General features: G+C 44.7%; 1 protein-coding gene across 3 annotated transcripts in view; it reads right to left on the reverse strand.

Annotated features, from left to right (window-relative positions):
• Positions 1 to 12,394, reverse strand: part of nhsl3 (NHS like 3) — a 29,901-nt gene that overhangs the window by 532 nt on the left and 16,975 nt on the right. The window contains exons 2-9 of one of the 3 annotated variants that reach the window (XM_087786100.1): positions 5,596 to 5,831; positions 4,527 to 4,673; positions 4,318 to 4,464; positions 3,802 to 3,870; positions 3,647 to 3,732; positions 2,459 to 2,617; positions 2,258 to 2,405; positions 281 to 2,182 (exon numbers count right to left, since the gene is read on the reverse strand). In XM_087786100.1, the coding sequence (XP_087642226.1) occupies positions 281 to 2,182; positions 2,258 to 2,405; positions 2,459 to 2,617; positions 3,647 to 3,732; positions 3,802 to 3,870; positions 4,318 to 4,464; positions 4,527 to 4,673; positions 5,596 to 5,831 (2,894 nt within the window). Of the gene's footprint in view, positions 1 to 280; positions 2,406 to 2,458; positions 2,618 to 3,646; positions 3,733 to 3,801; positions 3,871 to 4,317; positions 4,465 to 4,526; positions 4,674 to 5,595; positions 5,832 to 5,944; positions 6,111 to 12,394 lie in introns of those variants that run through there. The other 2 variants (XM_087786101.1, XM_087786099.1) reach the window with 2 other exon arrangements.

Raw genomic sequence — 12,394 nt, forward strand, 5'->3', positions numbered from 1 at the left:
GAACGATTGATTCACCAGGAAATGAGGATTTTTTATTTTTTATTCAGAAACATTCACTTTAACCAGAGTTTGACGAATGAAACCGTTTTTATTGACTTTAAAAACCGTCACGATCCATTGAAAGTGATTTAGTTCACTGTGTGTCTTTACACTTTATTACAATTATCATTGAACACGTTTGTTAATGTGGTTCAAAAAGTTCTCAAAGATTGTAGTCGTTTACGAACAAATGTGTAACTAAAGTTTGAATGTTTTGAACTGTTTCATCAGAGTCGCTCACCTGTGGCTCCGGGTCTTTCTCCGTCCAGGGCTCTCCATCCACTCGGGTCAGCGTCCTGTGGAGACACTTTTAGACAGACGTGGTCTTCAGGGATCATGGTGGTCTTTGTGTCTCTTGAGAAGATTGAGGTCCTGCCCCACCCCTTAGGTGTTCCTCTGGGCACATGGACCCCCTTAGGTGTTCCTCTGGGCACATGGACCCCCTCAGGTGTTCTTTTGGGCACATGGACCCCCTCAGGGTCGATGCTGTAAACCATTGATCTGCTCATTACTGTGCACGGAGGACTGGCTGCTGTCTTCATGGCGTCCTGTAGGCCCACGGTCGGTCTGGAAGTCTTCATCCTTGGACTCCTGAGACAAAGAGACCTGCGCACTGGTTTCTGTGGAACAGCTTGAGGTTCTGGACCGACGCGTGTTGAGTCGTTCATGAGAGCGTGAAGACCTTCAGTCGAGGTCATCTGCAGTGAGGAAGGTGTTTGATGTGTAGTCAGTTGTGTTGAAGGTTTAACGGGGGCTTCACACGGGTCACATGGGACCCCTGAAGAAGGGAGACCTAGGACTGATAAAGGGTAGTCCTGTGAAGTCACATCCAGTCGAGTCATATCCAAGGAGGACAGAGTCTTCTGCAGGTCTTCTGGAAAAGTATCAACAAATTCGGATGGTCGTGTTGCTGAAGACAAACCTGGACTTGAGTCTGGACCAGTAACAAGGATGTCCTGACAGCGACGGGTCATCGGTGGAGGCGGAAGGTCTGATTCGTAGACCATGTGAAAGACGGGGTTCCCCTCAAGGGGTGGCGGGGGAGGAGGCCAGAAGTTTTCCTGCCTGGACACCAGCGAGATCCTTCTCAGGGTCTTCTGTTCTTGGCTGGATTCTGCTGAGGTCCTTGGAATCCTCTGGGTTTGACAGTTTAATTCTTCACGGTTTCTCTGTGAAGAACCTTCTCTCTCCTGAGCCGAGGAAGGTTCATCTTCCACTGGTGTGTGAGACTTCAAAGTCTTCGTTACTCCTGACCGTTCTGGTGAGGAATGAAGATCTCTCTTACTTCGAGATGGATCACTTGTTGTTTCTTTGTCTTTATGTGGACATGTTGTCTCTGTCGACAGTTTCAACGTCTGGTGAACTTCACTGACGTCCGTCTGTGTTGCGGCTTGTTTATGCCTGTTGTGTCTGTGACTAGTGTCAAGGTCAGAGCGACCAAATAAGATCTCAAAGGTCGACCTTTTGTGGAGCCAGGATCCAGGAGGACACATGACCTGAGGTGCTGAAGGAATGTGTTCCCTGACTTCAACTCTCAGGATGGTTTTGTGTTCTTTTGTAACATGAGATGAAGGCTCAGCAGAAGACCAGGAGCTGAGGGACGAGGAGGGAGATGCTGGTGGAGACCTCTCCAGGTTAACTGGGGTCTTCTCTTCCTCTGGGGAGGCGGGCGAGGTCTCCCGGGGGGTAAGTGACGGGGTGTCGCTCTGACTGGAGTATCCACTGGAAGGCGACAGTGTTCGCTCGAATGTTGAGGAAAGGTTTTGAAGTGAAGGAACTGAAGCTTCTCTTGGTCCAGCTGAAGACTGACAACAGTGGCAGCTCGATGTGCAGACGACCTGGACCCATTTATGAGGAGTCGCTAGGATTGTGAGACCGTCAAGATGTTCCCTGATCCTGCTGCTGTGCAGGGAGTGAGTTCTTGGCGGCGGCGCCGGTGGATGCTTCGGTTTCACGATGGACAGACTTTGATTCTTCGTTCCTGCGGCTGCTGTAAGTGACGCGTGATCATTGACCACGTCCATGATTCCACTCACTGAACTGTGGACCACGTCCGACTCGCTGCTCTCGTGAACTACTTCCTGAAACTTGCCACGGCGACTGGGGGAGGTTGACCCCGCGGTCCTCAAGGACTTCCTCCATTCTGAGAGGGAACATGATGGAGAATCATTCACTTGAGATCCAACGACACCGAGCGAGTCAGAGGACGCTACGATGCCTTTGCTTGCCGGGACGAGACTCCACGAGTGAGCGACTGCACTGGTGTGAGTTCTGATCTTTATCACGTCGACCGACATTGGCAGCACGGCGTTGGGAATGATGGTGGACATGTATGGAGCCTGAGGAGAGATGGACAGGACCGGACCCTGAGGAGAGAAACATCGTCACATCACGAGTCCAGACGAGTGTCAAGACTCACCTGAGGTTCCTGAAGGTAGCAGAACATTGAGGAGCAGCTGATCCTGCCTGGACCAGCTCCAGACCTGAGTCCGAGGGCAGATGAATCTTTGGTCACAATGTGAGAGTCTTTGGAGACGAGAAGGTGTCGCTTGAAAATGTCACCTTCATCGGAATTCACCTGTAGAAACACAAGTCACATGATCAGTGGAATAAATAATAATAGTCAGACCCCTGTGGAAAGGGAGAGGTTCACCATATTGGTAACTCAGGGGCCAATTACATCAAATACTTTGATAAAAAGCCTACAAGGAAGGACGTCATCTGAGCAAGAGGAGGGTTTCATCTTGTTCACTAGTGATGAAATATCACCCAAAGATACAGCAGTGAAGGAAGACCAAGAGGAGGAGAGGGGCTCAGAGACAGTAGGGGTTCCAAACAAAGGGGGAGAGATTTTCTCTTTGATCAATTTAATTTTGTCAATGAAAAATCTCAACAATGCATTGATGTCAGCTTCACAGAAGACAGACGTGATTTGAGGAGCAGGAGAAACGAGAGAATTAATCGTGTCAAACAAAACTTTCTCATTTGCTGCTACCAGTGCCTGATGTAATCAGATCTAGCAGTTTCCACCATCTCATTGTAAGAAGTCATCAGATCCCTGAGGTGAAGTCTGTGCACCTCAAGTTTAGTAGACTTCCAGAGACGCTCAGTCTTTCAACAAAGTCTCTTCAGACTCAGGAGATCTTCATTAGTCCAAGGTCACCGTTTTTTCAAGTTCGATTTAACAGGTTTGATCCAGTATTTCAACACAATGATCAGTGAAACAGTGAATCAAACACGTTCAGTCATCAAAGGAAAGACGGTCAAACATAGCAGAAAAACTGTCTGCAGTATCGGCTGAGATGACACGCCTCTGAGACCTAACTTTCAAAGGCTTAGGTTCAGGGATGAAGTCCATGTTAAACAAGAGAATGATCACTCAGATGGACATCATGTACAGATACATTAGAAATGTCCAGGCCAAGAGTAAAAACTAAGTCTAAAATGTGGCCTTTCTGCTCAGGTGAGACTCTAAAAAAAATCTCAGGTGTTTGAACTTCACTCTGTGTTCTGAGGTCTGTTGTGTTGATCATATTGTGTAGTTTCCTGATGTACTCGCTGCACAACATTGACTCCTGGTGAGACTCAGAGAAGGTTCAAGTCTTACCCTCCACTTCGACCCATATGCTGCTCCTGCAGTGGTCAGTGGCTCTCCTGAGATGTCCTGCTGGAAGGTGGAGCATCTGTGCAGGCCTGGAGATCCACACGCGTCAATCATGTGTCGAATACATGTCACCACAGATGAACCAGGGATGGACCTACTCAGCTCTTGGTTGGGGATCCCCATGATGGTGGTTCTCCTGCTCCTCCGGCTCAGATCCACTGGTCTTCCTGGAGTCATGGGTTTGGAAGAAAAAGAACATGAAGGTGACAGTAGGACGCGGTCGTACATAGATTTGCTTCTCAAAATAGAAGAAACAGTTTGTTTTTCCGGGTCCATGTCTGAGTGTAAACCTCCTGGTCCGTGAGACCTCCTGGTCCGTGAGACCTCCTGCTCCGTGAGACCTCCTGGTCTGTCAGACCTCCTGGTCCGTCAGACCTCCTGGTCCGTCAGACCTCCTGGTCCGTCAGACCTCCTGCTCCGTGAGACCTCCTGCTCCGTGAGACCTCCTGGTCCGTCAGACCTCCTGATCTGTGAGACCTCCTGCCACGTTGGGCTCATATGATCAGTCTTGGTGAAGGTCTGAACCCCCTGAGTGCTTATGTAGTGAGTGTTGTTGTCTTGTTCCAGATACACAAGGTTGCTGAGTCACATGTTCTGAACTGGTTCTTACTCACCAGGTCTGGAGTCAGCCCAGCATTCACTGGCCTCAGGAGAACCAACATCTTTTGAAATTCGATTTGGCTCTGATTTGGCTCCTTGCTGCAGAGACGGATCTTCATGATCTACACTCTGGTTGAGTCGAGACCATCCATCCTCGTCCTCTGTAAAGACCAGAAGCAACAGGATCAGTGTTTGTCCTCAAACACTTCAGACCATGAAGAACCTGTGAGGTCGTCCTGCTGCAGGACCTTCAGTTCCTCCTGGGCTTCTCTGAGAAGCTCTTCCAGGAACTGAGGTCGTCTGCCTTCAATGAACACATTCTCCTGAAGTGACAACGAGAAGTTAACCATCAACCTCCGCTGGTCCTCAGCTGGAGAGAGAAGAAGAAACATGTTTACAACAAGAACTTCTCAACTTCTAATCCTCTGTGATTAGAAATAAAAACAGACAAACGTGATTAGCACGTCAACACATCAAAACACATGAACACGTCAACATATCAACATATCAATACATGAACACGTCAACATGTCAATACATCAATAGATCAAAATGTCTATGTGTTGACGTGTGAAACTGACAACACATCAATGAGTCAACACATCAACACATCAACAAGTCAACACATCAACACATCAACACGTCAACAAGTCAACACATCAACACATCAACACGTCAACACGTCAACAAGTCAACACATCAACACATCAACACATCAACACATCAACACGTCAACAAGTCAACACATCAACACATCAACAAGTCAACACGTCAACACATCAACACGTCAACAAGTCAACACATCAACACATCAACACGTCAACACATCAACACGTCACGATATCAACAAGTCAACATGTTCTATTCTGAAGCCGCACGAAAACAACATTCCTGCGTTGATTTGAAATCACTGACAATAAATGTTTTCTGATCATGAAGTCAAGAGAATATTTCAGTGACATCATCACAGTTTCTGCCTCAGTTCTGTCTTCTGTTCGTCGCAGACTTTCTCACGTGATTCTCATGTTCAGGTTCAGTAACACAACGGTGTGGCCTCATGTGTAGCTGCTGAACAACATCATCACAACAACACAAGCCATCTTGTTTATGCACACATTGACAACACAACTCATCCCTTGTGACGCTGGGGAGATGTGCGTGTGTGCGTGTGTGTGCGTATGTGTGCGTGTGTGTGTGTGTGTGTGTGTACGCACGCGTGCGTCACTGTCACAGCAGGAGAAATGACGACAAGGTCTAAAGTGAGAAACAACATCAACACAAGTCACTTCTACCTGCTCTCAGTCTTCCTGCTTTTCCAAAGAACCTCGAACGTTTGTGTTTGTTCCGCCCAGATCTCAGGGAAGAAGATGATGATGATGATGATGATGATGATGATGAAGAGGAAGATGAGGAAGAGGAAGATGGTGGGAAGTTCCTCTCGGCCAGGTTGTGTTTCCGGACGTTGTTGCCCATGTCAGGCTCATCCTCGTCCTCCTGAAGAATGTCTGCATCACATCTTTGTCGTCTTCTACACACACAGACACACATCAAAATCACTGACACACCTCAGGATGTGACACACAACACTTCCTGCTCCACACACTCACACACGCACATAACACCAGCCAGACACACACAGACCTGCAGCTCCAGCTGAGCCGACGTCATCATCCAGTCTGACGTTCTCTTTGAGTGTGTGTGTGTGTGTCTGTGTGCGAGTGCTTGTGCGCGCGTATGCGTGTGTGCGCGCGTATGCGTGTGTGCAGAGCCCCTCCCACTCTCAGCCGAACGGTGATCTGAAGCAGAACATTCTCTTTTGCCTGTCATTGACGCACGCACACACGCACGCACGCACACACGCACGCACACACGCACACACGCACGCACGCACACACACGCACGCACGCACGCACACACACACGATGTCATCGGTCAATTAATGTTCAGTAATGTGAGATCCATGGAGGGAGAGCAGGAAATGACATCACAGATCCTCTGAGAATTAAGCTCCGCCCACATAAATGTCGCTACAATCATACACATATAAACATATATACATATAGAGATACAATGACGATATGGGATAGAATTAATCTATGAAAATATGAGAGACACCAGAGCAACAATGATCTGAAGGTTCTATCAAAGCTTCATGACACCAGAGCAACAATGATCTGAAGGTTCTATCAAAGCTTCATGACACCAGAGCAACAATGATCTGAAGGTTCTATCAAAGCTTCATGACACCAGAGCAACAATGATCTGAAGGTTCTATCAAAGCTTCATGACACCAGAGCAACAATGATCTGAAGGTTCTATCAAAGCTTCATGACACCAGAGCAACAATGATCTGAAGGTTCTATCAAAGCTTCATGACACCAGAGCAACAATGATCTGAAGGTTTTATCAAAGCTTCATGACACCAGAGCAACAATGATCTGAAGGTTCTATCAAAGCTTCATGACACCAGAGCAACAATGATCTGAAGGTTCTATCAAAGCATCATGACACCAGAGCAACAATGACCTGAAGGTTCTATCAAAGCTTCATGACACCAGAGCAACAATGATCTGAAGGTTTTATCAAAGCTTCATGACACCAGAGCAACAATGACCTGAAGGTTCTATCAAAGCTTCATGACACCAGAGCAACAATGATCTGAAGGTTCTATCAAAGCTTCATGACACCAGAGCAACAATGATCTGAAGGTTCTATCAAAGCTTCATGACACCAGAGCAACAATGATCTGAAGGTTCTATCAAAGCTTCATGACACCAGAGCAACAATGATCTGAAGGTTCTATCAAAGCTTCATGACACCAGAGCAACAATGACCTGAAGGTTCTATCAAAGCTTCATGACACCAGAGCAACAATGATCTGAAGGTTCTATCAAAGCTTCATGACACCAGAGCAACAATGATCTGAAGGTTCTATCAAAGCTTCATGACACCAGAGCAACAATGATCTGAAGGTTCTATCAAAGCTTCATGACACCAGAGCAACAATGATCTGAAGGTTCTATCAAAGCTTCATGACACCAGAGCAACAATGATCTGAAGGTTCTATCAAAGCTTCATGACACCAGAGCAACAATGACCTGAAGGTTTTATCAAAGCTTCATGACACCAGAGCAACAATGACCTGAAGGTTTTATCAAAGCTTCATGACACCAGAGCAACAATGTTCTGAAGGTTTTATCAAAGCTTCATGACACCAGAGCAACAATGATCTGAAGGTTTTATCAAAGCTTCATGACACCAGAGCAACAATGACCTGAAGGTTTTATCAAAGCTTCATGACACCAGAGCAACAATGTTCTGAAGGTTTTATCAAAGCTTCATGACACCAGAGCAACAATGATCTGAAGGTTTTATCAAAGCTTCATGACACCAGAGCAACAATGACCTGAAGGTTTTATCAAAGCTTCATGACACCAGAGCAACAATGATCTGAAGGTTTTATCAAAGCTTCATGACACCAGAGCAACAATGATCTGAAGGTTTTATCAAAGCTTCATGACACCAGAGCAACAATGACCTGAAGGTTTTATCAAAGCTTCATGACACCAGAGCAACAATGATCTGAAGGTTCTATCAAAGCTTCATGACACCAGAGCAACAATGATCTGAAGGTTTTATCAAAGCTTCATGACACCAGAGCAACAATGATCTGAAGGTTTTATCAAAGCTTCATGACACCAGAGCAACAATGATCTGAAGGTTGTATCAAAGCTTCATGACACCAGAGCAACAATGATCTGAAGGTTCTATCAAAGCTTCATGACACCAGAGCAACAATGATCTGAAGGTTCTATCAAAGCTTCATGACACCAGAGCAACAATGATGTGAAGGTTCTATCAAAGCTTCATGACACCAGAGCAACAATGATCTGAAGGTTCTATCAAAGCTTCATGACACCAGAGCAACAATGATCTGAAGGTTCTATCAAAGCTTCATGACACCAGAGCAACAATGACCTGAAGGTTCTATCAAAGCTTCATGACACCAGAGCAACAATGATCTGAAGGTTCTATCAAAGCTTCATGACACCAGAGCAACAATGATGTGAAGGTTCTATCAAAGCTTCATTACACCAGAGCAACAATGACCTGAAGGTTCTATCAAAGCTTCATGACACCAGAGCAACAATGACCTGAAGGTTCTATCAAAGCTTCATGACACCAGAGCAACAATGATCTGAAGGTTCTATCAAAGCTTCATGACACCAGAGCAACAATGATCTGAAGGTTCTATCAAAGCTTCATGACACCAGAGCAACAATGATGTGAAGGTTCTATCAAAGCTTCATGACACCAGAGCAACAATGACCTGAAGGTTCTATCAAAGCTTCATGACACCAGAGCAACAATGATCTGAAGGTTTTATCAAAGCTTCATGACACCAGAGCAACAATGATCTGAAGGTTCTATCAAAGCTTCATGACACCAGAGCAACAATGACCTGAAGGTTCTATCAAAGCTTCATGACACCAGAACCACACACTGAAGGTTCTATCAAAGCTTCATGACACCAGAGCAACAATGATCTGAAGGTTTTATCAAAGCTTCATGACACCAGAGCAACAATGATTTGAAGGTTCCATCAAAGCTTCATGACACCAGAGCAACAATGATCTGAAGGTTCCATCAAAGCTTCATGACACCAGAGCAACAATGATCTGAAGGTTCTATCAAAGCTTCATGACACCAGAGCAACAATGATCTGAAGGTTCTATCAAAGCTTCATGACACCAGAGCAACAATGATCTGAAGGTTCTATCAAAGCTTCATGACACCAGAACAACATTGATCGGAAGGTTCCATCAAAGCTTCATGACACCAGAGCAACAATGATCTGAAGGTTCCATCAAAGCTTCATGACACCAGAGCAACAATGATCTGAAGGTTCTATCAAAGCTTCATGACACCAGAGCAACAATGATCTGAAGGTTTTATCAAAGCTTCATGACACCAGAACCACACACTGAAGGTTCTATCTTAGCTTCATGACACCAGAGCAACAATGATCTGAAGGTTCTATCAAAGCTTCATGACACCAGAACCACACACTGAAGGTTCTATCAAAGCTTCATGACACCAGAACCACACACTGAAGGTTATATTAAAGCTTCATGACACCAGAGCAACAATGATGTGAAGGTTCTATCAAAGCTTCATGACACCAGAGCAACAATGATCTGAAGGTTTTATCAAAGCTTCATGACACCAGAACCACACACTGAAGGTTCTATCTTAGCTTCATGACACCAGAGCAACAATGATCTGAAGGTTCTATCAAAGCTTCATGACACCAGAACCACACACTGAAGGTTCTATCAAAGCTTCATGACACCAGAACCACACACTGAAGGTTATATTAAAGCTTCATGACACCAGAGCAACAATGATGTGAAGGTTCTATCAAAGCTTTATGACACCAGAGCAACAATGATCTGAAGCTTCTATCAAAGCTTCATGACACCAGAGCAACAATGATCTGAAGGTTCTATCAAAGCTTCATGACACCAGAGCAACAATGATCTGAAGGTTCTATCAAAGCTTCATGACACCAGAGCAACAATGACCTGAAGGTTCTATCAAAGCTTCATGACACCAGAACCACACACTGAAGGTTCTATCAAAGCTTCATGACACCAGAGCAACAATGATCTGAAGGTTCTATCAAAGCTTCATGACACCAGAGCAACAATGACCTGAAGGTTCTATCAAAGCTTCATGACACCAGAGCAACAATGACCTGAAGGTTCTATCAAAGCTTCATGACACCAGAGCAACAATGACCTGAAGGTTCTATCAAAGCTTCATGACACCAGAGCAACAATGACCTGAAGGTTCTATCAAAGCTTCATGACACCAGAACCACACACTGAAGGTTCTATCAAAGCTTCATGATACCAGAGCAACAATGACCTGAAGGTTCTATCAAAGCTTCATGACACCAGAACCACACACTGAAGGTTCTATCAAAGCTTCATGACACCAGAGCAACAATGACCTGAAGGTTCTATCAAAGCTTCATGACACCAGAACCACACACTGAAGGTTCTATCAAAGCTTCATGACACCAGAACCACACACTGAAGTTTCTATCAAAGCTTCATGACACCAGAGCAACAATGATCTGAAGGTTCTATCAAAGCTTCATGACACCAGAGCAACAATGATCTGAAGGTTCTATCAAAGCTTCATGACACCAGAGCAACAATGATCTGAAGGTTCTATCAAAGCTTCATGACACCAGAACCACACACTGAAGATTCTATCTTAGCTTCATGACACCAGAGCAACAATGATCTGAAGGTTCTATCAAAGCTTCATGACACCAGAACCACACACTGAAGGTTCTATCAAAGCTTCATGACACCAGAACCACACACTGAAGGTTCTATCTTAGCTTCATGACACCAGAGCAACAATGATCTGAAGGTTCCATCAAAGCTTCATGACACCAGAGCAACAATGATCTGAAGGTTCCATCAAAGCTTCATGACACCAGAGCAACAATGATCTGAAGGTTCTATCAAAGCTTCATGACACCAGAGCAACAATGATCTGAAGGTTTTATCAAAGCTTCATGACACCAGAACCACACACTGAAGGTTCCATCAAAGCTTCATCACACCAGAGCAACAATGATCTGAAGGTTCTATCAAAGCTTCATGACACCAGAGCAACAATGATGTGAAGGTTCTATCAAAGCTTCATGACACCAGAGCAACAATGATGTGAAGGTTCTATCAAAGCATCATGACACCAGAGCAACAATGATCTGAAGGTTCTATCAAAGCTTCATGAAACCAGAAAAACAATGATCTGAAGGTTCTATCAAAGCTTCATGACACCTCAGCAACAATGATCTGAAGGTTCTATCAAAGCTTCATGACACCAGAGCAACAATGATCTGAAGGTTCTATCAAAGCTTCATGACACCAGAGCAACAATGATCTGAAGGTTTTATCAAAGCTTCATGACACCAGAGCAACAATGATCTGAAGGTTTTATCAAAGCTTCATGACACCAGAGCAACAATGATCTGAAGGTTCTATCAAAGCTTCATGACACCAGAGCAACAATGATCTGAAGGTTCTATCAAAGCTTCATGACACCAGAGCAACAATGATGTGAAGGTTCTATCAAAGCATCATGACACCAGAACCACACACTGAAGGTTCTATCTTAGCTTCATCACACCAGAGCAACAATGATCTGAAGGTTCTATCAAAGCTTCATGACACCAGAGCAACAATGATGTGAAGGTTCTATCAAAGCTTCATGACACCAGAGCAACAATGATGTGAAGGTTCTATCAAAGCATCATGACACCAGAGCAACAATGATCTGAAGGTTCTATCAAAGCTTCATGAAACCAGAAAAACAATGATCTGAAGGTTCTATCAAAGCTTCATGACACCTCAGCAACAATGATCTGAAGGTTCTATCAAAGCTTCATGACACCAGAGCAACAATGATCTGAAGGTTCTATCAAAGCTTCATGACACCAGAGCAACAATGATCTGAAGGTTTTATCAAAGCTTCATGACACCAGAGCAACAATGATCTGAAGGTTTTATCAAAGCTTCATGACACCAGAGCAACAATGACCTGAAGGTTCTATCAAAGCTTCATGACACCAGAGCAACAATGATCTGAAGGTTCTATCAAAGCTTCATGACACCAGAAAAACAATGATCTGAAGGTTCTATCAAAGCTTCATGACACCAGAGCAACAATGACCTGAAGGTTCTATCAAAGCTTCATGACACCAGAGCAACAATGATCTGAAGGTTCTATCAAAGCTTCATGACACCAGAAAAACAATGATCTGAAGGTTCTATCAAAGCTTCATGACACCAGAGCAACAATGATCTGAAGGTTCTATCAAAGCTTCATGACACCAGAAAAACAATGATCTGAAGGTTCTATCAAAGCTTCATGACACCAGAGCAACAATGATCTGAAGGTTCTATCAAAGCTTCATGACACCAGAGCAACAATGATCTGAAGGTTCTATCAAAGCTTCATGACACCAGAGCAACAATGATCTGAAGGTTTTATCAAAGCTTCATGACA

This window comes from Callionymus lyra, chromosome 3, assembly GCF_982586985.1.
Source record: "Callionymus lyra chromosome 3, fCalLyr1.hap1.1, whole genome shotgun sequence".
NCBI lineage: Eukaryota > Metazoa > Chordata > Actinopteri > Syngnathiformes > Callionymidae > Callionymus > Callionymus lyra.